The 25560-nt window shown below is 40.5% G+C and overlaps 1 protein-coding gene and 1 pseudogene across 6 annotated transcripts in view; one reads left to right on the top strand and one right to left on the bottom strand.

Annotated features, from left to right (window-relative positions):
* The first annotated feature begins 2356 nt into the window (after positions 1 to 2356).
* LOC125084660 (annexin A7) overlaps positions 2357 to 25560 on the top strand; it is a 46661-nt gene continuing 23457 nt past the window's right edge. For 2 of the 6 annotated variants that reach the window (XM_047702280.1, XM_047702279.1), the window contains exons 1-7: positions 2475 to 2608; positions 7249 to 7491; positions 7764 to 7919; positions 9233 to 9357; positions 9557 to 10123; positions 10443 to 10536; positions 23788 to 23842. In XM_047702280.1, coding sequence (XP_047558236.1) covers positions 7271 to 7491; positions 7764 to 7919; positions 9233 to 9357; positions 9557 to 10123; positions 10443 to 10536; positions 23788 to 23842 — 1218 coding nt within the window. In that variant the 5' untranslated portion in view covers positions 2475 to 2608; positions 7249 to 7270. Of the gene's footprint in view, positions 2609 to 7248; positions 7492 to 7763; positions 7920 to 9232; positions 9358 to 9556; positions 10124 to 10442; positions 10537 to 10884; positions 11635 to 16972; positions 17126 to 23787; positions 23843 to 24805; positions 25186 to 25560 lie in introns of those variants that run through there. The other 4 variants (XM_047702284.1, XM_047702281.1, XM_047702282.1 and 1 more) reach the window with 4 other exon arrangements.
* Positions 8361 to 8430, bottom strand: LOC125085406 (uncharacterized; annotated as a pseudogene).

The raw sequence follows: 25560 nt of genomic DNA, 5'->3' as shown, positions 1-25560 counted from the left end.
GGGATATAGCCTTCAGAGATTATCTCGTGGATGGTTCATGGTAATTTGATAAATTAAATTCTTGTCTTCATAAATTTTCTTTTTTTTTTTTTAACTTTGGTTACATTTGTCTTACATAAGCATTAATAACTGAAAACTAGAGTACTTTGGGTGCCTATTATAGGCCTCCTAAATCTAATATTTAAAATCACTATTTCATTTAACTTTTAGTTGAAAGAAAATGTTACTGTGTAGAGTTTTATTATAGTAGTATTGGGAATTTATTGGGTGTTTTAACAATAAGAGAAAGAATATTCATGATACTGTATTTTCTTGCCATCGCATTCCTTTCTTTTCCATAATCAAAATAAGTATGAAATTTTGCAAATTGAGGGAAATTAGGATATTGCTCAACATTTTATAATATAATCATATAGTGACTTAACAGTTTTCAACAATAATTATAAAAGATGCACATTACAAAGCATTAATTTAATTTGAACTGTGTATACTTGCCTTATTCCAGGTAGCAAACAGAACTCAAATTGTTGATTATTACAGCTTGCAGTGCTGTATTATCAGCTTGCATACATAGCAGTCCTTGAACTATCCTTAAAGCTACTGTGCACTACATACCTTTAAAGGTTCTTTTGGATGTTACTGTTTTATGAAAACTCTGCATCTCTAAATTAAGAGCTTAACTAGTATATCAGGTACCAGGAACTTCCTAAGACCTTAGGTCCATCACTGGGATTCTTGGGTAAACATAAAACATCACTAACAAACTAGAAGAATTATGGGTTGATGGTAAAGATTAAAAAGAAGAAGAAAGTGAGAGAAAGGAACAGAATGCTGAAAAGTGGTATACAGTAAGAGTGGTAGAAAAATCACCCAGTGCCTCACCAACCACTTCCTAACTGTTGAATAAGAACCTCTTTCTAGTCCTTCTTCGTAACTGTGCACCATAGAAGTGTTTTTTAAGGTTTCACTATGAACCTTAGAAACATTTTAAGGCTTTTTAAGAAATGTAACTTACAATGAAAGCAAACTGAAAAGTTTAGATCTTTCTAAATTGTAAATTTGAATGTCTACCAAAGCTAGTAGTAGTGATGGTAAAATATATAAATTAATATTCAGTTATCAATTTTTTCTGTTTATTATATCCCTTTATATTCAAAGATGACACTTCTGAGTTAGAGAAGACCATCTCTGACTTCCTGTGCCTTCTGCAGTTCAGCCATCATTCACAGAACTCATAACCTTTAAAAGTACTGCCAATTAAATTTGAAAGAGGCCTGAAATCTTTGCTTAAAATTAATTACTCCTGTTTTACTCAGGATTTTTGCATATTGCTACTGACTTTCTTTCCTCCACAGCTATTCTGAATAATATGTAATGTTTCATTGTATCCTTAACACTTAACTTTTACTTTCCCTGTGTGTAGTTGATTTCTACAGTTTGGGGTTCCTTTAGAATCCATCCTCTGCATCTAGTCATATGTAAATTTTTGATTTGCCACATTCCAGGACCTCAAATTGACTGTAAGTTGTTCTGTTCCCCAGTTTGATGATGTTCACAGAGGCAGGTAAGTGACATAGCTGGGACTAGGTATAAAGACCAGAAAGTCAGGTCTTGCAGTCGTGTAGGACCACTGCCCTGATAATTTCTGGTAGACTCTGGAGCTTGATAAGTGAAAAGGAGCTCGGAATGTGTAATCAGGTTCCCTGGATCAGCATTCATTGTAGGAAGGGATAAGATGTTTGAATTGATTCTTTTATATTTTCTGTTCCTAGAAATTGTGCATTTTTAGCCAATAATATTTTGGTTTTGTTTACTCTATTCCTCTATTTATTCCTCTTTTGAAATAAGTAAGTGAAGTGTGCCTGATGACATTTACTCAGAAAGTACCTTGCTCTCCTTTCAGAGAAAGTGAATTTTATAAATTAATTGTTTCTCCTACAATTGATTTCCTTCTATACCATTAAATGACCATTTGTATTCTTCTATCTTAGGTATTATATTTTGTTTAAGCCCAGATTGATTATTGTTGAGTTGTGTTTGAGCAGTGTTTGTTACACTCAAAGGGACTTTGGGCTTGGGTTAACTCATCCTGGGTCTGGATTGACATCCAGAACTCCAGGAATTCTGTTGATCTGAGCTAGTGCTTACCTTTCCAACCAAATAATGACTTCTGAACTAATCCCAGGATTTTTGTTTTTGTTTTGTTTTTAATTTTTTTTTTCTCTGACTCTCTGGACTGAGAGCAGAAATGCTGCCTTAGTGAGAGAGGTTCAGGAAGCAACAGGTTTCATCTTTCCTTAGCCTGCCTGGCCTTTGGTGAGTTTGGGAGTGTTGACAGAGTTCTTAACCTTCTTGGCAGAGAAGGAAGGTCAGAAGGAGAGAAGTCCACGGGCAGAAGGCCAGGTCTCTCCTTACCTCGCTAGGGATAGCGTTGTCTGTCTGGTTGGCAGGACACACTGAATCACAGAGACTCAGCATTTCAGCAGTTTGCAAAGGGAAGTGATATGAAGGGACAGCTGCAAGTCAGCCACAACCTAGATAGGAGGAGGTGAAGCATTTACTTCACTTGGAAGAAAGAGAGAAGGAAGGAAGCCGAGGGCTTAGCAGGGTAAGTTACTTTTCCATCAAACCATCTGCTTGCTTAGTTTATAGTTGAGTAAAACATTTATCACCCCCGGGAGTGTTAATCACTGATTAAGCAGCCGAATGTGCTTAATAATAACAATATTCTTAATATATTCCTCCTTTTCTCTTTCTCTTTCCCAGCTCCTTCTAGGATCCCCCAATGATTAGAATCATTTCCCCCTTTCCCTACCTCTCCAAAGGGTGAATTAGAGAAAATTAGATGGTCCTTCCTGGTCTGGGGATAGTGAGAAGGTAACTGGTTTGGGTGAAACTTGAGGTTTTTGGTGATGAAGGACAAAAATGGGAGACCTGGTCTGGGAATAGGCTAATATTGGAGGGAATTTGGAAATGAAAGATAAGAGTTTTTCTAGACCGTGCAGACTGTCTCCTCTTTAGTCTTTAGTGTTGGTGTTTTCTGTCTTGCGGGAATAAATTAGAGCCCAAGTTATTGGGGATGGCTAGAAAAAAAGTTGAAGTGATTCCTTGTAGGTGAAGTAGACTCTGATCTCTGGAAAATTCTGAAAGCTTATTGTATATAATTCCTTCCAGCTTCTCCCTGTTTTGTCTGTTTTTTTTTGCCTTCATTTCTCTCAGTCCTGTTCCTTCCCCTCAAACTTGGAGGATCCTGGGGCTCATTGCAGGAAAGTTAGAACCAGGGAAGCTGGGTCTGGTCCTAGGGTACACAAACTCAGACATGAACCTCATGTAGATACAAATGCACCTTCTTACCTTACCTTACTCTACCTTCTTCCTAGAAGTTTAGTTCATTTGTATCATTAACCTTCTCTAGACACAGAGGAAACTACCAAGGATTCATCACCACCACTCCTCCCCAAACTGATCCCTGCACTTCCCACCCAGTTCAGCCAACCCCCAGAGAGCCAAGAGTTAATCTTCTATTGGAGAAAGACGTCTTTGGAAAGGCAGATTAAGTTAGGAAGTACATTTCTGGTCTTAATTGGCTTCCATTGCAGCACAAAGGCTAGTTGAACATCAGGAATATATATTTATTATTACTCCTGGGATTTTAGACTCTTGATCTATCTCAAATCAAATATAACTTTTCTCTATATCTTTCAAGAAAGATGAATCCATTCTTTCAAGTTTCAAGAAGGTATCTTGCCTAAAGAGGCCGGGTAGCTAGAGCAGAGGAATGCTTCTCAAGTTGCAGTGATTTTGGAAATTGGATGAGAATGTGTAGTTATTAAAAATGGAAAGAAAGGGGCACCTGGGTGGCTCAGTGGGTTAAGCCGCTGCCTTCGGCTCAGGTCATGATCTCAGAGTCCTGGGATCGAGCCCCGCATCGGGCTCTCTGCTCGGCAGGGAGCCTGCTTCCTCCTCTCTCTCTCTGCCTGCCTCTCTGCCTACTTGTGATTTCTCTGTCGAATAAATAAAATAAAATCTTTAAAAAATAAAAATAAAAAAAAAATAAAAATGGAAAGAAGGGTCACCTGGGTGGCTTTGTCAGTTGAGCATTCAACTCTTGATTTCAGCTCAGGTCATGATCTTGGGGTTACAAGATTGAGCTTCAAGTTGGGCTCTGCACTGAGTGTGGGGTCTGCTCAAAATTCTCTCCCTCTCCCTTTGCCCCTCCCTGGCTGCTCAAACAGGCTTGCTCTCTTAAAAATATAGATAGAAAGATAGATAGATAGGATAGATAGATAAATGAAATAAAGCGTATATTTTTTAAAAGTGGAGGAAGAATCAGGTCAGTTGGAAATGGGGTATTCAGGTGTGAAGGCATCCTTTAATAAAGGGACATGACCCTTAAATCTTAAAATAATCTATCACCTTGAGGTCTAATTTCTTCTGTATTGGCGAGACTGTAGGTGATATATGCAGATGAGCTTAGCTATTCCTGTTCTGTAGACTCTGAAAACATCCATTTATCTGTGGGATGAGGGGAGAGATTACAGGGGTACAGTGAGAGGATGAGAGAGAAGTACAAAGGAAAATACAGATTAGTTCCCTCATTAACTAAGGACAACAGTTTGCAAGAGCCATGTTGTAAAATAAAATAATAGATTTTTTTAAAGTTTTCATTTTAATTCCAGTTAGTTAACATACAGTGTTATATTAGTTTCAGGTGTACTGGGTGATTCTGGGAAGTTTTTGTTTGTTCTGCCACTTACACCTCAGCTGAATGATGATTCTTGGAGTTTTTTCCCTAACGGATCTGATCCAGAAGGATTAAATGTCAGACTATTTTTGGAACAAAACCTGATCCCTGATTTGTACTTTAATAGTTACCTTATTCACAATAAAACCAATCACTGTTAGCATTTTTGTCCTCTGCCATTTTCCTGTCCCTAGAGGCAGTTAATCTGAGGGTTAATAATTTTTTAGCTTCCCCGAGATGCCTGGGTGGCTGAGTTGGTTAAGCGTCTGCCTTGTGGTTATGATTTCAGGGTCCTGGGACTGAGTCCTGCATTGGGCTCCTTGCTCAGCGGGGAGCCTGCTTCTTCTGCCTACCGCTCCCACTGCTTGGGCAGGCACTTGCGCGCACACTATCTTTCTCTGACAAGTAAAATCTCTTTAAAAATAATTTTTTAGCTTTTCAATCTCTACAGATATCTTTTTTAATTTTTTAATTGAGGTGAAATTCACATAACATAAAATTAATCCTTTTAAAATGAGCATGTTATGTCATACATTCACATTGTTACACAACCACGACCTCTATCTAGTTCCAAAACATTTTCACCATCCCAAAAGAAAAACCTATAACCATTTAACAGTTACTCCCCATCGCTCCCTCTTCCATCCAGCCCCTGGCAGCCGTGAATCTGCTTTCTCTTTGGATTTACCTTTTCTCAATATTTCATATAAATGGAATCCTGTAACGTATGATCTTTTGTGTCTGGCTTTCAGTTAGCATGTTTTTGAGGTTCACCCACATTATAGCATATTATCAGTACTTCATTTCTTTTGATGGTGTCCTATCCGAGAAATTGCCAAATCCATATTATGACACTTTTCCCTATGTGTTCTTCTAAGACTTTATAGTTTTAGTTCTTACATTGATGTTATACTTAATAACCAAACTCATACCATCCTATTTCATTAATTCCTAGAGTTCTATGCTCATGCTCTTCTCTGTGCTTAGAATTCCTTTTTCTGTCTCCATTTATTCAAAGTATTACCATCATTAATGGGTCTGTTCTGACTGCTCTATGCTTTATAAAGTCGTCTACAGCTAACTAACTGAGGAGACTCCTTCTGATCTGCTTTAGTTTCACTTTTCTTACAGGATTTATATACTGCCTTATATTATAATTTACATTTGATCCCTTTTTTTTTTTTTTAAAGATTTTATTTATTTATTTGACAGAGAGAAATCACAAGTAAGCAGAGAGGCAGGCAGAGAGAGAGGAGGAAGCAGGCTCCCCGCTGAGCAGTAAGCCCGATGAGGGGCTCGAACCCAGGACCTGGGATCTTGACCTGAGCCGAAGGCAGCGGCTTAACCCACTGAGCCACCCAGGCGCCCCCATTTGATCCCTCTTTAAGACATTTACATATTAAGTATATTTTGCATATGTTTCCATTATAATATTTTATAAATCATTATATGTGTTTAGCAATAAATATTTTTTTGATGAATGGATGTTTTTATTTTTCCCAATATAGTTCCTTTTGTTTACTCATTCCTTTGGGAAGGAATGGGAGAAGACGAGGCTGGAAAGGAGAATATCAGAGTTTCTTCTAGGTAGTGGGTAGATAATGGGATTAGTTCTACTTTAAAGCTCAGTTCTTTAGGAAATTTTCCTCATAATTTGCATAACTTGCTTTGACTACATAAATCTTAATATTGTGGTGCTGATTTTGTATTGCATTTAATTTCTACTTCTGGGTTGAGTGCTTAAAAATGTGATGATAAGTCTTCTAAAATGAATGTTTTATTTCCCTAGCTAGGTGAGGTTGACTGATTCTCCAAATAGTTGGTAGTTTTGAACAACCAAAATTTCTGTTGCTTTTTCCTCCCTTATTTTAAGTTGATTTTTTTCAATGCATTAATAATATATGAATATATTCTTAGTATTCAAGAGTCAAACATTACAGATAAGTCTAAAGTTCCTTTTGATTAACCCAGTTCCTATCCCATTACTTCTTTCCCTCTGAGTTAATCATTGTTATTGGTTTTTTTTTTTTTTTTAAGATTTTATTTATTTATGTGAGAGAGAGAGAAAGCATGAGAGGAGAGAGGTCAGCGGGAGAAGCAGACTCGCTGCTGAGCAGGGAGCCCGATGTGGAACTTGATCCCAGGACTCCAGGATCGTGAACTGAGCTGAAAGCAGTCGCTTAACCAACTGAGCCACCCAGGCGCCCCTGTTACTGGTTTTTTATGAGCCCTGCCAGACCTTTTTCTATGCATTTACTTATATACATAGTTTATATTTCATAGAACTTCATATGTGATACATATATAATTATGTTGATATACAATTATTTTCCTCCTGTTTTTTTATAACTGCCTGTGATGATCAATCATCAGTAGATCCTAAGTAAATCTCACTGATAGCTAGGTTTGAGAGACTGTAATGAAAATTGAAAGGTCAAACATACAAAAACACATTGTACTTGTCTAGCTTGCAAAATTTCATTCTATATCTGTTCTACATATAGTCCCAGGTATCAGTGGACAGCCATGGCTCCAAGATCCCGGCAACGAAGGCACAAGAAACCCCCTTCATCGGTGACTCCCATGGTTGTGACCCCACCCACAGTTGTGACCTCTGTGCCTCTGACCCTCTCAAAACCTGACCCTAGCATTGATGCACTTGGCTTCTTCTCCTTGGAGAATAATGTTCCTGGCCTATCCCAGCTAATCCTTCAAAAGCTAAACATGAAAAGCTATGAAGAATACAAGTGAGTTTCTAGCTCTGTGCAAGAATAATACATTATCTCTGGGAGAAGTGATTTCAGAAATCAAGAAGGGAATAGAACTTGGGGAATATGGAGCATTTACAATGAGGGAGTTTCTCATCCTGACTTTTGCAAGTTTTATTACTATAGAAGAAATATGCTCATGTGAGAAATAGGGGGAATAGATGGAAATATATAGGAGGCAAGGTATAGGTCATGAATGATTCTGGAGTTACTCTTTTTCCTATTGCCACTTCTCCATGTCATTTCTGCAGGTTGGTGCTAGATGGGGGTGCTTCTGTATCAGGCTTTGGATTTCGATGCCTTCGAGAAATGTTCCAGAAGATGGAGGACACATTCCAATTCTGTGCTCACTGTAGAGCTCTTCCTAGTGGCCTTTCAGACTCCAAGGTCCTGCGGCAGTGCAAGAGGTGACTAGTTGGGGGCTAATAGGAAAGTCATCCAGAAATGATCCTATTCTAAGACTTCATTGCAGGAGGAAAGGTCTAAGAGTTTTCAGAATAACTTTGGGCTCACTCCTCATTTTTTGGGATCTGGACCACAGAAAGATTAGAAAAGGACTGGGCTCCTGTTTATTTTGGGTATTATGGGGAAGTCAGACAATGGTACAGTAGTCCCCCTTATGTGCAGTTTCAAGTTCTACGGTTTCAGTTATGCGTGGTCAACCACAGTCTGGAAGCAGATGACCTCCTCTGGCTATTGTCACAAAGTTAATAGCGTAATGCTGAGTCACAGCACCTATATCATTCACCTCACTTCATCTTACCATGTTGAAGGCATTTTAGGCATTTTATCATCTCGCATCACAAGAAGAAGGGTCAGTATAGTACAATAAGATACTTTGAGAGAAAGACCACATTCATATAACATTTATTATAGTATATAACAAACTATAGAAATGATCCCTGAAAGTATAGTCTTTTTTTTTTTTAAAGATTTTATTTATTTATTTGACAGAGAGAAATCACAAGTAGGCAGAGAGGCAGACAGAGAGAGAGGAGGAAGCAGGCTCCCTGCTGATCAGAAAGCCCGATGTGGGGCTCGAACCCAGGACCTGGGATCATGACCTGAGCTGAAGGCAGCGGCTCAACCCACTGAGCCACCCAGGCTCCCCTGAAAGTATAGTCTTAACATTTATTATAGTATAATTGTTTTATTATGTTATTGTCATTAATCTTTTACTGTGCCTAATTTGTAAACTTTATCATAGGTATGTATATGCAGGAAAATACATAGTATTTATAGGGTTTGGTACTATCCATGAGTTCAGGCATCCACTGGAGTCTTAGAACATTTTCCCTGTGGAGAAGGGAATAATCTGTATAATCTACTGTATAATTTTCTCCACTTCCTTCCTCTTGAGTATTGAATGGGTAAGATCCTGTCTGTTCTGGGGAGGTTGGGGTTGAGCCACACCTGTGATAAAAGGGCAGCTGCAAACTCCTAATGTTTTTTTTTTTCTGTAAGGGATCTAAAAAGTGAGTTGTTCAGATACAGACTGAGGTGTACTCTGACCCAAGAGAATAATTACATTCCTAGTCTCTCATGCCTCCTCTGCCAAATGTAATCTCCAAAATTGGTGCATCAGCTCTAACTCCTCTCCGTAACTTTCCTCCTCAGTGATCTTTCTTCCTAGATACAGGAAGTGTCAATTCCCTTCCCTAGACATCCCCCAATCACCTTTGAGGTGCAGGAACATCTATTTCTGGGGCTAATCTTTCAGGTGCAGAAATGTCTATTACTGTGGTCCAGAGTGCCAGAAGTCAGACTGGCCAGAGCACAGGAAGGTTTGTCAAGAGCTGCGTCTGGTAGCTGTGGACCGTCTCATGGAATGGCTTCTAGTCACAGGTGAAGTGGTGGTGCTGGAGAACTCTGCCATAGCAGTCATAGTTGGTTGTACTTGGAAAAAGATATGAAAGCATGTTGTTATGAGGGAAACATGAGAAACTCAGTGGGGCAGTCCTGGTCACAAGTAGGAAGAGTAAATTTTGGAAAGAATATTGAAGCCAGGAAAGGATTAGGTCACTCTTATCCCTTCTTTCTACAGGTGCTTTTGTCCTACCTTCAGGACCTTGGCCATGTGTGGCTGAAGTTGTACAGGGCTGGGATACCTGGTTTTCTATGCGGCATTTACAGCTAGAAGCTACACTGGATGCTGTACTAGGTAGTCATGCCATGAACACCCTGTGGGCCAACGTAGGACGGCCAAGGCCAGACCCAGATGTCCTGCAGGGCTCTTTGAAGCGGCTGCTGACAGATGCCCTATCACGGCCCTTGACACTGGGCCTTGGGCTTCGGGCCTTGGGGATAGATATTGGGAAGACTGGGGGAAGCACAGTGCATGTGGTTGGTGCTTCCCATGTGGAGACATTCCTCACACGCCCTGGGGACTATGATGAGCTTGGCTACATGTTTCCTGGACACCTAGGCCTCCGTGTGATCATGGTGGGTATAGACGTATCTGCTGACTTTACACAGAGCACCTCAACTTCCCCCCTGGAACCTGGCACAGTTCAACTTAGTGGCTATAGGGGCCTCTATCATGACTTCTGGGAGGAACAGGTAGAGACTGGACAGATAGCCCATCCAGATTTGGTGGTGGCATTCCATCCAGGTAAGAGTCATTCAGGGGAATACTGGTCGGCTTTTCAGGGAATTTTCCATCCTGATTCTTATATCTCCTCTATTTGGAACCCCATTCATTTGGTCAGATTAAACATACTATGATGACAACCTTGGTTGATCATTAGCCATACGTGCTATAACTTGGTTCAGAATTTTCCATTGCAGAACCTGGGGTGGATGGTGGTGGTAAATGAGCACTGGAGGTGAGAAAGGTGAAGGGAGGGGTGGACACAAAAAAGTAAATTGCTTAGGGTCTACCTCATCCTTTCTCCTTTCTATATCCATTTCTGTTATTTTTTTCCCCATAGGTTTCCATGCTTCCCCAGATTTGATGGAGGCTTGGCTGCCCACCCTCCTGCTACTTCGTGATTATGAGATCCCTACATTGATCACTGTTTACAGGTTCCAACCTCTTCCTATTTGTGATACCTCCCTCCCTCACTCATACCTCTCTCTGTATAGATGAGCTCATTTCTCTCCCCTTTCCTCATCTTCTGTCTTCTGGTGAGGATTTTCTTCTTTTCTAATCCCCTTGGAACCAAGTCCTATGCTAGTTAATCAGGTACTGAGTGAGACATTTGGGAGAGAAGGATACCCTGGCCTGTCTAGCCTTAGGTAATTTGAGGGATTACTGAGTCCAGATGTATCAAGTTCTGAGGAATTTCTCTCCTATGTCTCTCATAATTAGCAGAGCAATTTCTTTTTTCCTCTCTCTCTCTCTCTCTCTCTTTTAAAATCTGTCTCCTATAGCCATCAGGAGTTGGCGGCTTCTTTGCAGATTCTGGTGGACCTGGATACACACATCACTACCTATGGAGCTAATCCTTTCGCGTCCCTCAAACCTGAACAGGTCTATTCCAACCCCAACAAGCAACCAGTATACTGCAGTGCCTACTATATCATGTTTCTTGGAAGTTCCTGCCAGCTGGATAGGAGGCAACTGGAAAAGAAAGTAGATGGTGGGGTTTAAATAGCTGAGGCAGATCCTGACTGGACTTTTAGAAAATTGGGAGGTTGTGATAAAAGTACCCTGCTGATGTCAGGTTGTTGCCAACCTTGAAATCCACTATATTTTAAACCTTGGCATCTTGTCTAGGTAAAGAGTCTAAGCTGAATGGGAGTTCCTATATGATTTGACTCTTTTCTAAGAGATTAGCCACAAGCAGCTTCCAGAGACAGGATTCTAGATTTAATGTGTGGCAAGAAGCCCTAGTATCACTCTCCAGAGCCTAGAATTCCTGACATTTTCCTTTGTGAGAAAGTTGTACCTTTTGACTTTAATCAGATGCTGCCAAGGAAAAGAATGGCACCTTCTTTTTTCTGGAAAAAGACTTTCTTATCCAGCAATCTGGGCTGAAAAATGGAGAGGTGTTAATGACTTGAAGTGGTACGAGAATAGGCAATAGAGATGTGGCCGGGAACATGGGAGAGGTTGTGAGGATTGGCATATTGTTCTATTTCCTGGCTTTTTTCTAAGTAAATATCTTATTTTCTTCTTGCTTGGGGCCTTCTAGCCCTAGAGCAGCTTTTTGCCTTGTGTTGTATTTAAATATTCCAGGGTAGGAGCACCTGGGTGTGCAGTCATTGTTGAGTTTCTCACTCTTGAGCATAAACTCTGCTTTGGTCACAATTTCAGGGTCATGGGATTGATCCCTGCATTGGGCTCCATGCTCAGGGAGAATCTGCTTGATATTCTCTCTCCCTCTCCCTCTACCCCTGCCGCTTGTACTCTCTAAAATAAATAAATCTTTCAAAAAATTAAAAATAAATATCCCAGGGTCTATTGGACTTTAGTTGAATAAACTGGAGTTATTTGTTATTACCTAGTTTATACCACAATAAACTCAGTTTGGGGCTTCTTAAGTTACTTGTTTTGTCCTATGCCCTATTCACTGGCAAGTATCACTTGTCTAGTCATAATACCTCAAGACTGGAGGTTTCTCTCTTGCCAAAGGTGTGATTAACACCAGCTCTCTGTTTGGGCCTGCTACTCTGCCACATCATATCTCATGCCATTCTTCTCCTACCACATTCTCAAAATTAGGATATTCCTTAAGTATTCGTTCCTACAGCCTTGCCATGACCTCAGCCTCCCATCCCTAACCTTAACACACACATATACATTCTTATTGCCCAGTCTGATAGGGGTAATGTTAGAATTCATGTGTTCTGGGGTACCTGGGTGGCTCAATTGGTTAAATGTCTGACTGTTGATTTTGGCTCAGGTAATGATCTCAGGTTTGTGGGATTGAGCCCCATGTTGGGTTCTACACTGGGCATGGAGCCTACCTTAAAAAAAAAAAAAAAAGAGTTAAGTAAAAATGTTTGCAAAGTTGGAGGACTCACACATTTCAATTGCAAAGTTTACTACAAAATAATGGTAATCAAGACAGTGTGGTACTTGCCTAGGATAGACCTATAGATCAATGACATCAAATTGATACGCAAGAAATAAATCGAGAAGCAAGAAATAACATTTATGCACAATTGATTTTTGACAAGAGTAATAAAACAACTCAATGGGAAAAGAGCAGACTTTTTAACAGCTGGTGCTGGAACAACAGGATTCCACATGCAAAAGGAGGAAGTTGGACCCTAAGTTCTAACTAAGAGAATTTCTTCTTAGTTAGAGAACTGAGTTCTCTCAATGGCAACTGAAAAATTTATAGCATACTAACCAACTAACTGATGTTAACATCAGTTAATTAGTTGGTTAGTTGAAGTTGGTTTTCAGTTCAGTGAAATTATAATATTAAAAAGTTTATCCTGGGGTGCCTGGGTGGCTCAGTCATTAAGCATCTAAGCATCTAACTAACTAGTCGGTAACTAACTAACTCCAGTCCCACTGAAGTTGGATCCCCCCCCAACACACACACAGCACACAAAAATTAACTCAAAATGGATCAAAGACCTAAAACTATTCAACTCGTAGATGAAAACATAAGGGTAAATCTGTGTGGTAAAGCTGGATTGGGCAATGGTTTATTAAATATGATATCAAACCTATAAGCAACCAAAATAAAAATAGATAAATTAGACTTTATCAAATTTAAAAACTATTGAAAGGACACCATCGGGGCGCCTGGGTGGCTCAGTGGGTTAAGCCGCTGCCTTCAGCTCAGGTCATGATCCCAAGTCCTGGGTTCAAGCCCCGAATCGGGCTTTCTGCTCAGCAGGGAGCCTGCTTCCTCCTCTCTCTCTGCCTGCCTCTCTGCCTACTTGTGATTTCTCTCTGTCAAATAAATAAATAAAAATCTTTAAAAAAAAAAAAAAGGACACCATCAAGAAAGTTAAAAGAATGTAAGAAAATATTAGTAAACCACATATCTGATAATGGACTTATATCCAGAATATATATTAAAGAACAGTGACAACAATAAAAGAACAAAAAATCCAATTACAAAATAGGCAAATATCTGAATAGATATTTCCCCAAAGAAGATATACAAATGATCAATAAGCACATGAAAAGGTGCTTAACATCTTTAGTCATCAGGAAATAAAAGTCAAAACAATAATGAAACAGCACTTCATTAAAACAATGATAATTAAAAAGAGAAATAAGTTTTGGTGATGTAGAGCAATTTAACCCTCATACACTCTTGGTGGGGATATAAAATGATGCAGCCATTTTGGAATACAGTCTGGCAGTTACTCAAGAAGTTAAACATTGAGTTACCATTTGATCCAGCCATTATCCTCCTTGGTATGTCCCATGAGAAATGAAACCATGTACATAAATGATCATAGCTGCATTATTCACAATAGTCAGCAAATAAAAACCTAAATATCCATCAACTTATGAATGGGTAAATAAAATGTAGTATATCCATGTAATGAAATATTGGCCTTAGAAAGGAATTACTGATTCAAGCTACAACATGGATGAACCTTGAAAACATGTTTGTTGATCTTCACGTTAAGTGGAAGAAGTCACAAACACCACATAATATATGAATACATTTATATGAAATGTCTAGAATAGACAAATCTATGAAGCCAAAGTAGATTAGTGGCAGCATATGGATGAGGGGGATGAGGGAATTGAGGTAATGGGTTAAGGGTGTGGTTTTATTTTGGAGGTGATGTAAATGTTCTAAAATTTATTCTGGTGATGATATAGCTCTGAATATATTAAAAACCCTTGAATTGTACTGAGTGGACTAGATCTTCATAAAGCTGTTACTAAAAAAATTTTTTTTTAAACTTAGTGTAGGTAAGGGTGCCTGGGTGGCTCAGTTGATTAAGTGTCCAAGTCTTGATTTTGGCTCAGGTCATGATCTCAGGGTTGTGGATTGAGCTTGGGCTCTTTGCTGGGCAGAGTGTGCTTCAGGTGCTCTCTCCCTTCTCTTTCTGCCCCTCCCCCCTGGGGGGGAAAAATCTTAGAAACTGTAAAAATGGAGAATATTGGCTAAGCATTTATTTTTATTATTTTTTTAAAGATTTTTATTTATTTATTTGACAGAGAGAAATCACAAGTAGGCAGAGAGGCAGGCAGAGAGAGAGGAGGAAGCAGGCTCCCTACTGAGCAGAAAGCCCGATGTGGGGCTTGAACCCAGGACCTGGGATCATGACCTGAGCCGAAGGCAGCGGCTTAACCCACTGAGCCACCCAGGTGCCCCTTGGCTAAGCATTTAATGCAATGCCTAGCACATAGTTCATACTTAATAAATGGTACCTATTGTTAAATCCATACCATTTTAATTTTACACAGCAACATAAATCTTGAGCTAGCATACTGTGTAAGTATTGATTTGATGATGGAAAAACCAATTGGATGTGTCATGGTTCAGACAAGATAATGCGGGTGCCAGATAAGGTAATAGTGTTAGGTCCGTGGTCAAAGGAACGAGACTGATACAAAGCGAAGGTCAAGCAAAGCTTTATTTTGTGCCAAGCATCAAGAATCAAATGGACCATTTGGGGCCACCTTTACAGAGAGGGGGACCCCCCCAGCCTCACAGACTAACTTTTATAGAGCAAAGGCCATGTGGTTGAGCCTGGCCACACACAGGTAGCCAATGAGATTGCAACACACAGAGAAAGCTGCACAATCATGCTAGGTCACACACGGGTGGCCAATTGAATTACAATTCACCCCATGGTAGCTATTTGAGCTAGCCTATCACCTTGGTCAGAATTGGCGCCCAAAAGGTGGGGCCCACACTCCTTGGTAGCTAGGGAGACAGTATGCGTGCTCCCCTGACTGGATGTCTCCATCTGGCCTGACTCATCCCCCCATTCGGGCTCTGTTGTCTCCACCTGACCTGACCTGCCCTTGTATTTGGGCTCTGTTATCAGGGACTGGTTGACCAGTAGAATGCTACCGGTTTCCCCGACTTGCTTTTAAGTAAGTTCCCATGGAGGGGCGGGGCAGGGTCAGTTTAAGTTTTACTGCATAAGCAACAAAATGGCTGTTTAACCGAGATGGAGCCGCCCTGGCTAAATAGGCCCTTAAAATAGGTAGGAGGCATGGAAAGGGAAGGGGTAATTTCTAACAAGTAAATTGTGACATTTTATAGAAAAAGCATGAAAGTAAAGTCTATAGGGTTTGGTTATTGATTATGATGGGCGAAGTGTTCTATCTCTCAGAATCAGATTAGGAGAGAGAAACCACACAGTAACAAGTGACACAAAATTTCCAATTTAGTCCTCTGGTGGTGACAGTACATAAAAGTTGAAATGCCTACCTTCGTGCTAACTGCTGAGAAATCTAAGATGGCTTCTGCCCTTAAAGTGCTTCCAATTTAATAGAAGAAGACTGACTTAAGGGAAATATATTTCTTAACTAAGCAAATGAAAAAAATCAGCATTTTAAAAACCATTAAAAATCATATAGGATAGTACTAAATTGGTTCTGACATGCTCATCTCAGCAGGTCTATCAGAGCCATTTTTCCTCAAGTAGTAAATATAGCCCTGCTTATTTGATCACCAGATCAACTGTTGGTTTGGGTTTTGCCGGCCATTCATTTGGGGGAATAATTTTTCTAGAGAATAAATTGGTCTATGTCATTCTCTTGATTCAACTTCTCCAGTACCTTCCCACTGGAACCTGAATAAAATCCAAATTCCTGGCCCACCCTCATGAGGAAGCTTTTGGGTTGAAAAGCATGTAGAATGACAAGTTGATGGTTCTCAGACTTAAGTGTGCTAGAACCACCTGGACGGTTTGTTAAACAAATTGCTTGGCTCCACCCCAGAGTTTGAGTCAGTAGATTTAAGGTGGAACCCCAAATCTGCATTTCTATCAAGTTTCCTAGTCAAATTGCTGCTACTTGTATGAGGACCATACTTTGAGAACCACTGTAAAAGCTTAACTGGTTTTTGCTCTGAAATAATAAGTTTCTTAATAAGTTTAAGATACTGGTCTGAGCCCCTGAAATGATCTCAGACGTTTAATGCTAGTGTTTGTGTCAGATGTTAGGGCTCTAGTGTAAGGGAACCTAGAATCACCCAACAACCCCTCTGGAGTGGTTTTGATTTATAATGCATCTCGAGTTCTGACTGTCTAGGATCCCAGTAAGTTTTCATTCATTTCATAGGGATCTAACAAAAGACACGGTCTTTATCTCAGGGAGGACAGTACTTCAGAGGCCGAGAGGCTGCACCTGGCCTTGATGGTGCGCGCCGCCCTTCTCAACCGCCCGTCACAGAAAGGGCTGCGGGATTCCTTAAAACCGCTGTGACTTGAGAGAGCCCTAAAGGGATTAGGGATGGTCCCTGGGGCCGAGAAATGCGATAAAACTGGCTGGTCCAGCAGAAGGGAGCGTCTCCTCCCGCAGGTGGAGCGGCGAGGTACGAACGATGCCGGAGCAGGAGCTGGGCCGAGCCGGGTGCCGCCCCCTCCAGCTGCAAGGGCGTTCCCAGCTGCCGCAGCGATCCTAACGGGCTCGGGCTGAGGCCCCTGGCGCTCCGCCTCTCCGGGCCCTCCCCCGGCTCCATCTTGCTGGCGACCAGGGTTGGGCTGTGACGCTGCTCTCTCGGGTCAGGTGAGGAACGGCGCCCCCTACCCTTTGTGTGCCCCTTTCCTGGGTCACCTCGCTCATGCCAGCTCTGAGGTGCGCCGTCTGGGAGATGGCGGGGCCCGGCGTGTGTCCCCGCGTAAGGGTTCCGTGGAGGTGCCTGCGGGCCTCCGGGGCGGCGGCGTCTCCGCGTGCGGGTCTCAGGATCCTGGCTCCCCTCGCGGGGGCTTTCCGGCGTAGGCGCACGCGTTGGGGTAGACGAGGCGAGGCGGCCGGCCTCTGTGCCACTCGGATGCTGGATGCTCGATGTTCGGAGAACAGAGGGAGCAGTGACACCCCGCGCGCAGGCAGGTGGACCACAGGTGGACCACAGGTGGAGGGACTGAGGCCAGAGGATGGCCGTGCTGAAGTGACCTCGAGGAAGGCTGAGTAGGGAAACCAGCAAGGAGCAACGAAAGCTGTCTGGCTGGTGACTAGATTTTCCGGTGACACAGCAAATTTTGGGAAATTTGACCTGTGCTTCACTAGGCCTGGGACAGAATGCCTAAGCCTAAAATTGTACGTTGCCTCAAGTTTATAGTTCTTGAAGCTGTTCTAGGAAATAGCATTCCAGATTTGGTTCCTCTTCCCTGAACAGCCGCAGAAGTGTGCTGATAGCAGACCGTCTGTCCGGAGCGAACACTTCCTATACAGCGTGAGGTGGCCGATGTCCACCATGAAAGTGACGGAAATGAGAAGTCCTAACTACCTTTAAACTCCCTAGTATCTTCTGTCTGATAGGAAGCTGATTTGATAATATGATAATTAATTAGAGTATAATGAATTACGTCTCAGGCATAGAAAGAGTTTCAAGCACTAGATGGCAGGGAGAAGAGGGAATTTTGGCCACTCCAAATTTAAGCTGCTTTTTAGTCCTCACTGGCAATGGCTGACTACGCTGTCCCTTACTCTAGTTTTTTTATCCAAAGACCCTTTATGACTGATTTAAATCGGCCTTCCCCACCAAGAGGCAGGTTTTGGGAAATTGTAGTAGCTCCTGTTGGCCTTTTTCATTTGCCCTTTCTGTTTCATATTTGTTTCATAGATCTGCGATAGCTGCCTCTTGTGTTCCTGGGCTTCCTGCCATCTTCAGACTCCTATAGCGAGACCCACCCCTTTTAGTAGCTGACTCATTGGGTGGAGATGGTTTGGAGAACCAAGAATGATTTCTAGTCTTTTAAAAAAGTAGTCACGGATGGAGAATGTTAAAAAGAATATATAAGCTTTTGTTTGCCAGTATAGTCTTATTACTCCTTGGTCAAAATGAGTAATTTATTGAGTCACCCTGGAATTTATTTTTTTGCAAAAGCGTTTTAAATCTACCCTTTTTTTTTTTTAAGATTTTATTTGTATATTGGACAGTGAGAAAGACAGAGATCACAAGTAGGCAGAGAGGCAGAGAGAGGGAGAAGCAGGCTCCCCGCTGATGGAGAGCCCGATATGGGGCTCGATCCCAGGACCCCGAGATCATGACCGGAGCCGAAGGCAGAGGCTTAACCCACTGAGCCACCCAGCGCCCCTAAATCTACCTTTTGAATAGATGATACATGCACAACTCCAAAAGGGCTAAAAGTACATTGAAAATTGATTTTCCTTCTCAGTATATGCCTCAGCTGCCTCCTTGGAGGCAGCTACAGGTTTCTACCTTTTTGAGGATACCTTCAGAGATATTCTCCTATACATACAAGCAAATAAATGTATTTTCTACACTTATAATTGGCAGTTGATGCAGTTTTTACCTTGCGTTTTTCCCCTACTTATTGTGGTTTAGAGATGGTTTCATGTATGAGTTAAAAGATACGATTCATAGACCAGGAACATCAGCATCACCTGGAAGAATCTCATGACCCATCTCAGAAATGAAGCAGAATTTGGATTTTTAACAAGATCCCCAAGTTATTCACATACACATTGAAGTTGAAGAAGTAAAAAAAAAAAAAAAAAAAGTTGAAGTACAGTTTTGTCTAGTACGTTGTTCAAAGAAGGGAGAGAGATTTGAGCTTGATAAGTCAGGGAAGGGGAGTGAGCCCAGGCGTGAGGGCCAAGTCAGTAACAGTGGCTGAAGCAAAGGCATGTTGGGAATGGTTCAAGTGGTAGAGATTTCACATTGGAGGTTAGGTATTGTTAAGAGATAAAGTGAGTAAATTGGAGCTAGTACTAAGAAGACCTGAATGTCGGTTCTATGAATTTTCATGTGATACTCCAGCAGCAGTCTTTGAGGAGTTTTGACTTGAAGAGTGATATACTGAGGGAGGAGCATTTCAGGAAAATTGTAAGTGTGGGAGTATATGCAAGGATATAAATAGAAACGTAATTTTAGTAAAATAAGCACCAAGTGATGAACACCTGGTCTAAGGATAAGACCATGAGAACAGAAATTACGGGAAGAGTAGAAGAGGCATTTCAAAGGAAAAAGAAAAACATTGGGTTATTTACTGTACTTAGTAATACGTAATTTAAATAGTGGTACTAATAACCGGATTTTTTCCCCCAGGTTTTTGTTCAAATCCCAATCAGCCAACATACATACGGTATTAGTTTCAGGTGTAGACTTTAGTGATTCATCACACCATGTGCTTATCACAAGGGCCATCCTCAACACCCATCACCTGTTTAACACCCCACCCTCCCGCCCAGTAAGCATCACTTTGTTCTCTATAGTTGAGTCTGTTTTTTGGTTAGATAGAGGATATTAAGAGTGATCTGGTGGGGGAAAAAATGAGTATTTAATTCCACACCAATACTGAAGGTCTCCTAGCTGGCTTCTATCTTAATATAGTCCTCATTCTTTTTTCATGATTGTCCATCTTAGAATTTATCCCACCTTTTGCGTTGCACATGGTAGTGTTCAACTTCCTTGCCAATGTATCCATCACCTTTAAAAACAGTTTAAACCTTTGATCATCCTTTAACTCTCCAATCTTAGTACAGTGTTTTAAGGTAGATGCTTAAAAAATGATTATTTGACTTTATGTAGGTATATTTGCCAGGCATATTGTATCTGATCACCAGTAGTTTTTTTAAGATATAGTCAGGCTCTGAAAGGGTATTGTTTTGAATGTTTGTTTTTTCCCCTCTATTTATTTGCATTGTTTTAGGTTAGTGGTATTTTCTTCAAATGCAAAAGGCATTTACACACATACATATGTATGTATATATTTGTGGCTTTTTGCTTCACCCTGGCTGCATTTGTTTTACATGGGCTGTGTTTTATTTATTTTAATTTAAATTCAATTAATTAACATATAGTATATTATTAGTTTCAGAAGTAGAGGTCTGTGATTCATCAGTTGTGTATAACACCCAGTGCTCCTCACATCACCAGTTACCCCATCCCGCTCCCCTCCTCCCCTCTAGCAACCCTCAGTTTATTTCCTATGATTAAGAGTCTCATGGTTTATATGAGCTATCTTTTTTTTTTTAAGATTTTATTTATTTATTTGACAGGCAGAGATCGCAAGTAGGCGGAGAGGCAGGCAGAGAGAGAGGAGGAAGCAGTCTCCTTGCTGCGCAGAGAGCCTCATGTGGGGTTTGATCCCGGAACCCTGGGATCATGACCTGAGCCGAAGGCAGAGGCTTTAACCCACTGAGCCACCCAGGTGCCCCATGAGCTGTCTTTTTAAAAATCCTTTATTATGGAAAAATTTAAACATGCAAGAGTGGACAGAAGGGTGTATTGAATACCCACATACTTGTCACCCAGCATAAATAACCCACTCGTGATGATCCAGTTTCATCTATACTCCTGCCCAACCGTTTCATATTTTGAAGTGATTCCAGGATATTACAGCATTTTATATATATTCAGTGTGTATCTCTAAAAGATCAGATGCGTCACAAAAATCATACCAATATGACATCTAAATATGTAATAATTTCTTAATATCATCAGATAAATAGGTTATTGTTTGCATTTCCAAAGAGGAATGAGTTCCTTTTGAAGAAAAACACTTTGAATTCATTATTATTTTTAGAGAGGGAGAGAAAGAATCTTAAGCAGGCTCCATGCCTAACACAGAGCTCGATCTCACAACCCGGAGATCATGACCTGAGCTAAAATCAAGAATCAGACACTTTAACAACTGTGCTACCCAGGCACCCCTCAGTATGGACTATAGTTCAGGAAAACCATAGAGTTGATAAAAGGAGATTTTTCAAAGATTGCAGATAATAAATGAAGAAAAAAATGATAGAATTAGATCTAGGCATTGATTATCAACCATGAAAAAGAGAGACGGCTGATCATTTTTGTGTTCCCTGATAGAAGCAAACAATATTTTCTAAGTATGTGTGCCAAAAAAGTAATCTGATCAAGCTTCTAGATCTGACTACAAATTTGTAGTAAGTAAATAACTGTTAAAGATTATCATGGAGGGGTGCCTGGGTGGCTCAGTGGGTTAAAGCCTCTGCCTTCAGCTCAGGTCATGATCCCAGGGTCCTGGGATCGAGCCCCGCATCGGGCTCTCTGCTCAGCAGGGAGCCTGCTTCCCTCTCTGCCTGCCTGCCTCTCTGCCTACTTGTGATCTTTCTCTCTCTCTCTCTGTCAAATAAATAAATAAAATCCTAAAAAAAAAAAAAAAAGATTATCATGGAGATTCAATTGGCAAAATCCAGATAGAGGGAGATTTTAAGACAAACTATCAGTTCCTTCAACAAGTAAGCTGCGCGGGGAGAAAAAAATAGGAGAGGTGAGGCTTTTACAAGAGATTTAAGAGACTGATTAGACTATATGGACCTTATTTGTATACTGATTTGAACAACCAAACTGTGAAAATTATTTTGAGACATTTGGGTAAATTTGAACACTGAGTGGACATCTGATAATAGGAATTTAAATTTTTAAGGTACAATATTGGTAAATAACTATGGCTTAAAAGAGTCTTCTTTTTACAGATAGTATATTGACATATTTATGAGTAAAGGAATATGATGTCTAGAGAATTGCTTTAAAATGATCTAGGGAAGGGGCATCTGGGTGGCTCAGTCAATTAAGTGGCTGACTTTGGCTCAGGTCATGATCTCAGAGTCCTGGGATCAAGACCCATGTTGGGCTCTGCTCTCAGTGGGGAGTCTGCTTGTCCTCTCCTTCTACGTACCCCCACCCCACCCCCAGCTTATGCTCTCTCTCAAATAAATAAAATCTTAAAAAAAAAAATCTAGGGAAGGGTACCAATGCAATAGAATTAACTATGACTTCATAATTATTGAAACTGTACATGAAGGTTATGTGAACTTTCATTATATCAGGTTGAACCACAACAAATTTTTATGTTAAAACAGGATTTCAGGGGCGCCTAGGTGGCTCAGTAGGTAAAAGCCTCTGCCTTCGGCTCAGGTCATGATCCCAGGGTCCTGGGATCGAGCCCCGCATCGGGCTATCTGCTTAGCAGGGAGCCTGCTTCCTCCTCTCTCTCTCCCTCTGCCTGCATCTCTGCCTACTTGTGATCTCTGTCTGTCAAATAAATAAAAATCTTTAAAAACAAACAAACAAAAAAAACAGGATTTCAGTAATGCCATGTAGTTCAATCTAACAGTATTCTAAAATTTTTGAATTTTCCATAATAAACAAGTACAAAATAAAAAAACAGTAAAAATACTTAAAAGACAATAGAAATTTGAACACTGACATATTGATGATACTATGGTTTTATTTTAAAAACAGCCCTATTAAAAAAAGTTATGTTTGTAGGTATATATAATGAAGTATGTATAGGTTAAAATGGTAACATGCCTGGGATTTGCTTCAGAATAATCTAGTGGAGTGATAGGGAATGAAGGAGAGTACTGAAAAAAAAAAAAATTGGCCATGAATTAGTAATTACTGCAGCTGAGTGTTGAATCTATGGGGTTTCTTATACCAGTAACTTTACTTTTGATTAAGTTTGAAACTTAAAAAAAGGTATGTGTGACTATGGAATGTTAACTTTTTTTTCCCCCTAAGATTTTACTTATATGTTTGACAGAGAAAGACAGCTCTAGAGGGCATACAAGCAGGGAGAGTGGGAGAGGGAGAGGCAAGCTCCCCGCCGAGCAAGGAGCCCAATGTGGGGCTGGATCCCAGGACCCTGGGACCATGACCTGTGCCGAAGGCAGACACTTAACTGACTGAGCCACCCAGCACCCCCAGAATGTTAACTCTTAACCATTGTTTCCCATAATGTTGCATCACCAAATAAGGGGGTATCTGTGGCACCTACAAAGCCTTTATTTTAATATTTACATGTTCATTTTAATGTTACCTTCTCAAGAAACTATCATAAGTTTTCCATTTATGGAAGTGATATATGAAGTAATCATAAAATAAATATAAGTGAAAAATTATTCGGCTTAAAAGATACTCTGTAAATATTCCACAAATAATAGTACTGGTAGTATTCCACAAATAGTACTGGTAGTATTCAGATATGACAGATTGTGTGGTATGAGGAGAATGAAGTTGGAACATTTACTATGCTTTATTGACTCTACTGGTGTGAATGGTGAAATGAAGAAGCATTTTACAAACTTTGCTTATACTATCTACCTATTGAATGCCTGACAGACTCTTTTGAAAGAAGATATATTTTGTATAAAACTGTATGACAATATATATCTTCAAAGGACTTAACCCTTATAAAAAAAATTACAGAGGACTTTTTTTATTGTTACAGAATGTCATACCCAGGCTATCCTCCAACAGGCTACCCACCTTTCCCTGGATATCCTGTAAGTATTGCCACTTTAAAGAGTCACATAGCTTGTGTACTTGGAACCAGCACTGTGTAAGACTAGCCCATGACAAATCTTACAGGTATGCTGGAGCAGGGATCATAATCTCAATTGCCCAGAGGTACTTAGTAGAAGAAGTGTGTTGGGTGGGTATTATGGACGAATGAGAGGCCACTTGCCTCACTTAGGAAAGCCAGCAGCTACTCAGCTGTAGCCTGAGCCATGGTGGGAGGCTGACTCAGTGTTGCTAATACTCCATTTCTTCAAGTAAAACCTGAGATGTGGATTTGATGTGAAATTGCCTCATCTTTTTAAAGTGGAAAATTAATTTTTTTAAAAGTTAAATGTTGTATGAGCCAATAACACATATATGTAAGTTAAATCCATCCCATGAGTCACTGGTTTTTAACCTTTGTGTTAGGAGGTTTAAAATAATTAAGAAGGGCTTGACTCAGCAAATTGCAGTAGATTAAAGGTCCCTGGATTTGTATTTCTGAGACTGAGTATTTGAAGTTCATTTCATAAATGTGCTACTAGGTTCTGCCTTGTTGATGTCTGGACTGTGAGGACTAAACTCACCGCTGAGACATTTAAGTGAGAATTATGCATTTCAATTTTATACTCCCTAACTGTGTAAGGCTTCTTTCTAACTCTGGGAGAATACAAAGAGAGGCCTATGCAGGTTAATGAGAATGTATGAGTCCTTATGTAAAATGAATAAATAGCTCTCCTGAATTTATCATAGAAGTGATGAGAATTATGACTATGTTCCCAGGCCCCTATATCCTGAACTGGACTCTGGCCACCATTTTGTCAGTGTGGGCTAATTTCTGAAACGACAGCCCCAACCTCTAAGTGACTTTACACAATAAAAACTCATCTCTTACTACTTTAGTTCCTAGAAATCAGTGGTGGGAAGGTGGGAAGGTGGGAGGGTGGGAGGAATCGAGGAATCGAGGAATCGAGGAGGCTTTAGTCCATGTAGTCTCTCAAGTTCCCAGGCCCCTTCCACACACTGGCTCTTCCATCCTCTAGTGCCATAGAGTCCTCCCCTGGATTCTCTGCTTCCATTTGGCCAATGAAGGAAAAGAGGATGAGAGCATATAGAGGATTGCACAGGTTTTTAGGGGCCAGGCTGGAAGTGGTGTATATCACTTCTGTCTCTGCTCATTAACCAATACTCAGTCATATTCTACTTAACTGCAGGGGAGTCTGGGAAACGTAGTCTAGCTTTATGGCCAGAGGAGAAAGTTCGGTGAATATGTGACAGTCTCTGCCACTCTCAGACATTGTCTAGTCTGAACTGGGCTCCAAAATGTCACACCCTATGTATGACTCAGGTCAGTTTTCTTCTTCTTCTTTTTTTTTTTCTTCTATTATGCAACAGGTTCAGGTGTGTTACAAGATAGCTGTGAATTCTCTTTAGGGTAGAGAGCTGTATCTTTCTCATATTTCCAGGTGCTAGAAAAATGAAGACACTGATGAGCTTTATTAGTTTTTCTGGAAGCCTTGAGGTTTGTAGAGAGTCTAGTTCTTACTCCCCAATAGAGAAACAGACCCCTCTTGCCTGACACTGAATTTAAATAAAATTTAACTGAGTTCTGACAAGCAAGTGTCCTGACAAACTGTATACTGGTAAACTAGTAGAAGATACTGAGACTTTTAGTGGGATTTTTAAGGTGTAAAAGAAAATCTAGACCTTAACAATTACTGCT

The sequence above is a fragment of the Lutra lutra genome, chromosome 14 (assembly GCF_902655055.1).
Source record: "Lutra lutra chromosome 14, mLutLut1.2, whole genome shotgun sequence".
In the NCBI taxonomy this organism is placed as follows: Eukaryota; Metazoa; Chordata; class Mammalia; order Carnivora; family Mustelidae; genus Lutra; species Lutra lutra.
This window is presented reverse-complemented; position numbering and strand designations above follow the sequence as displayed.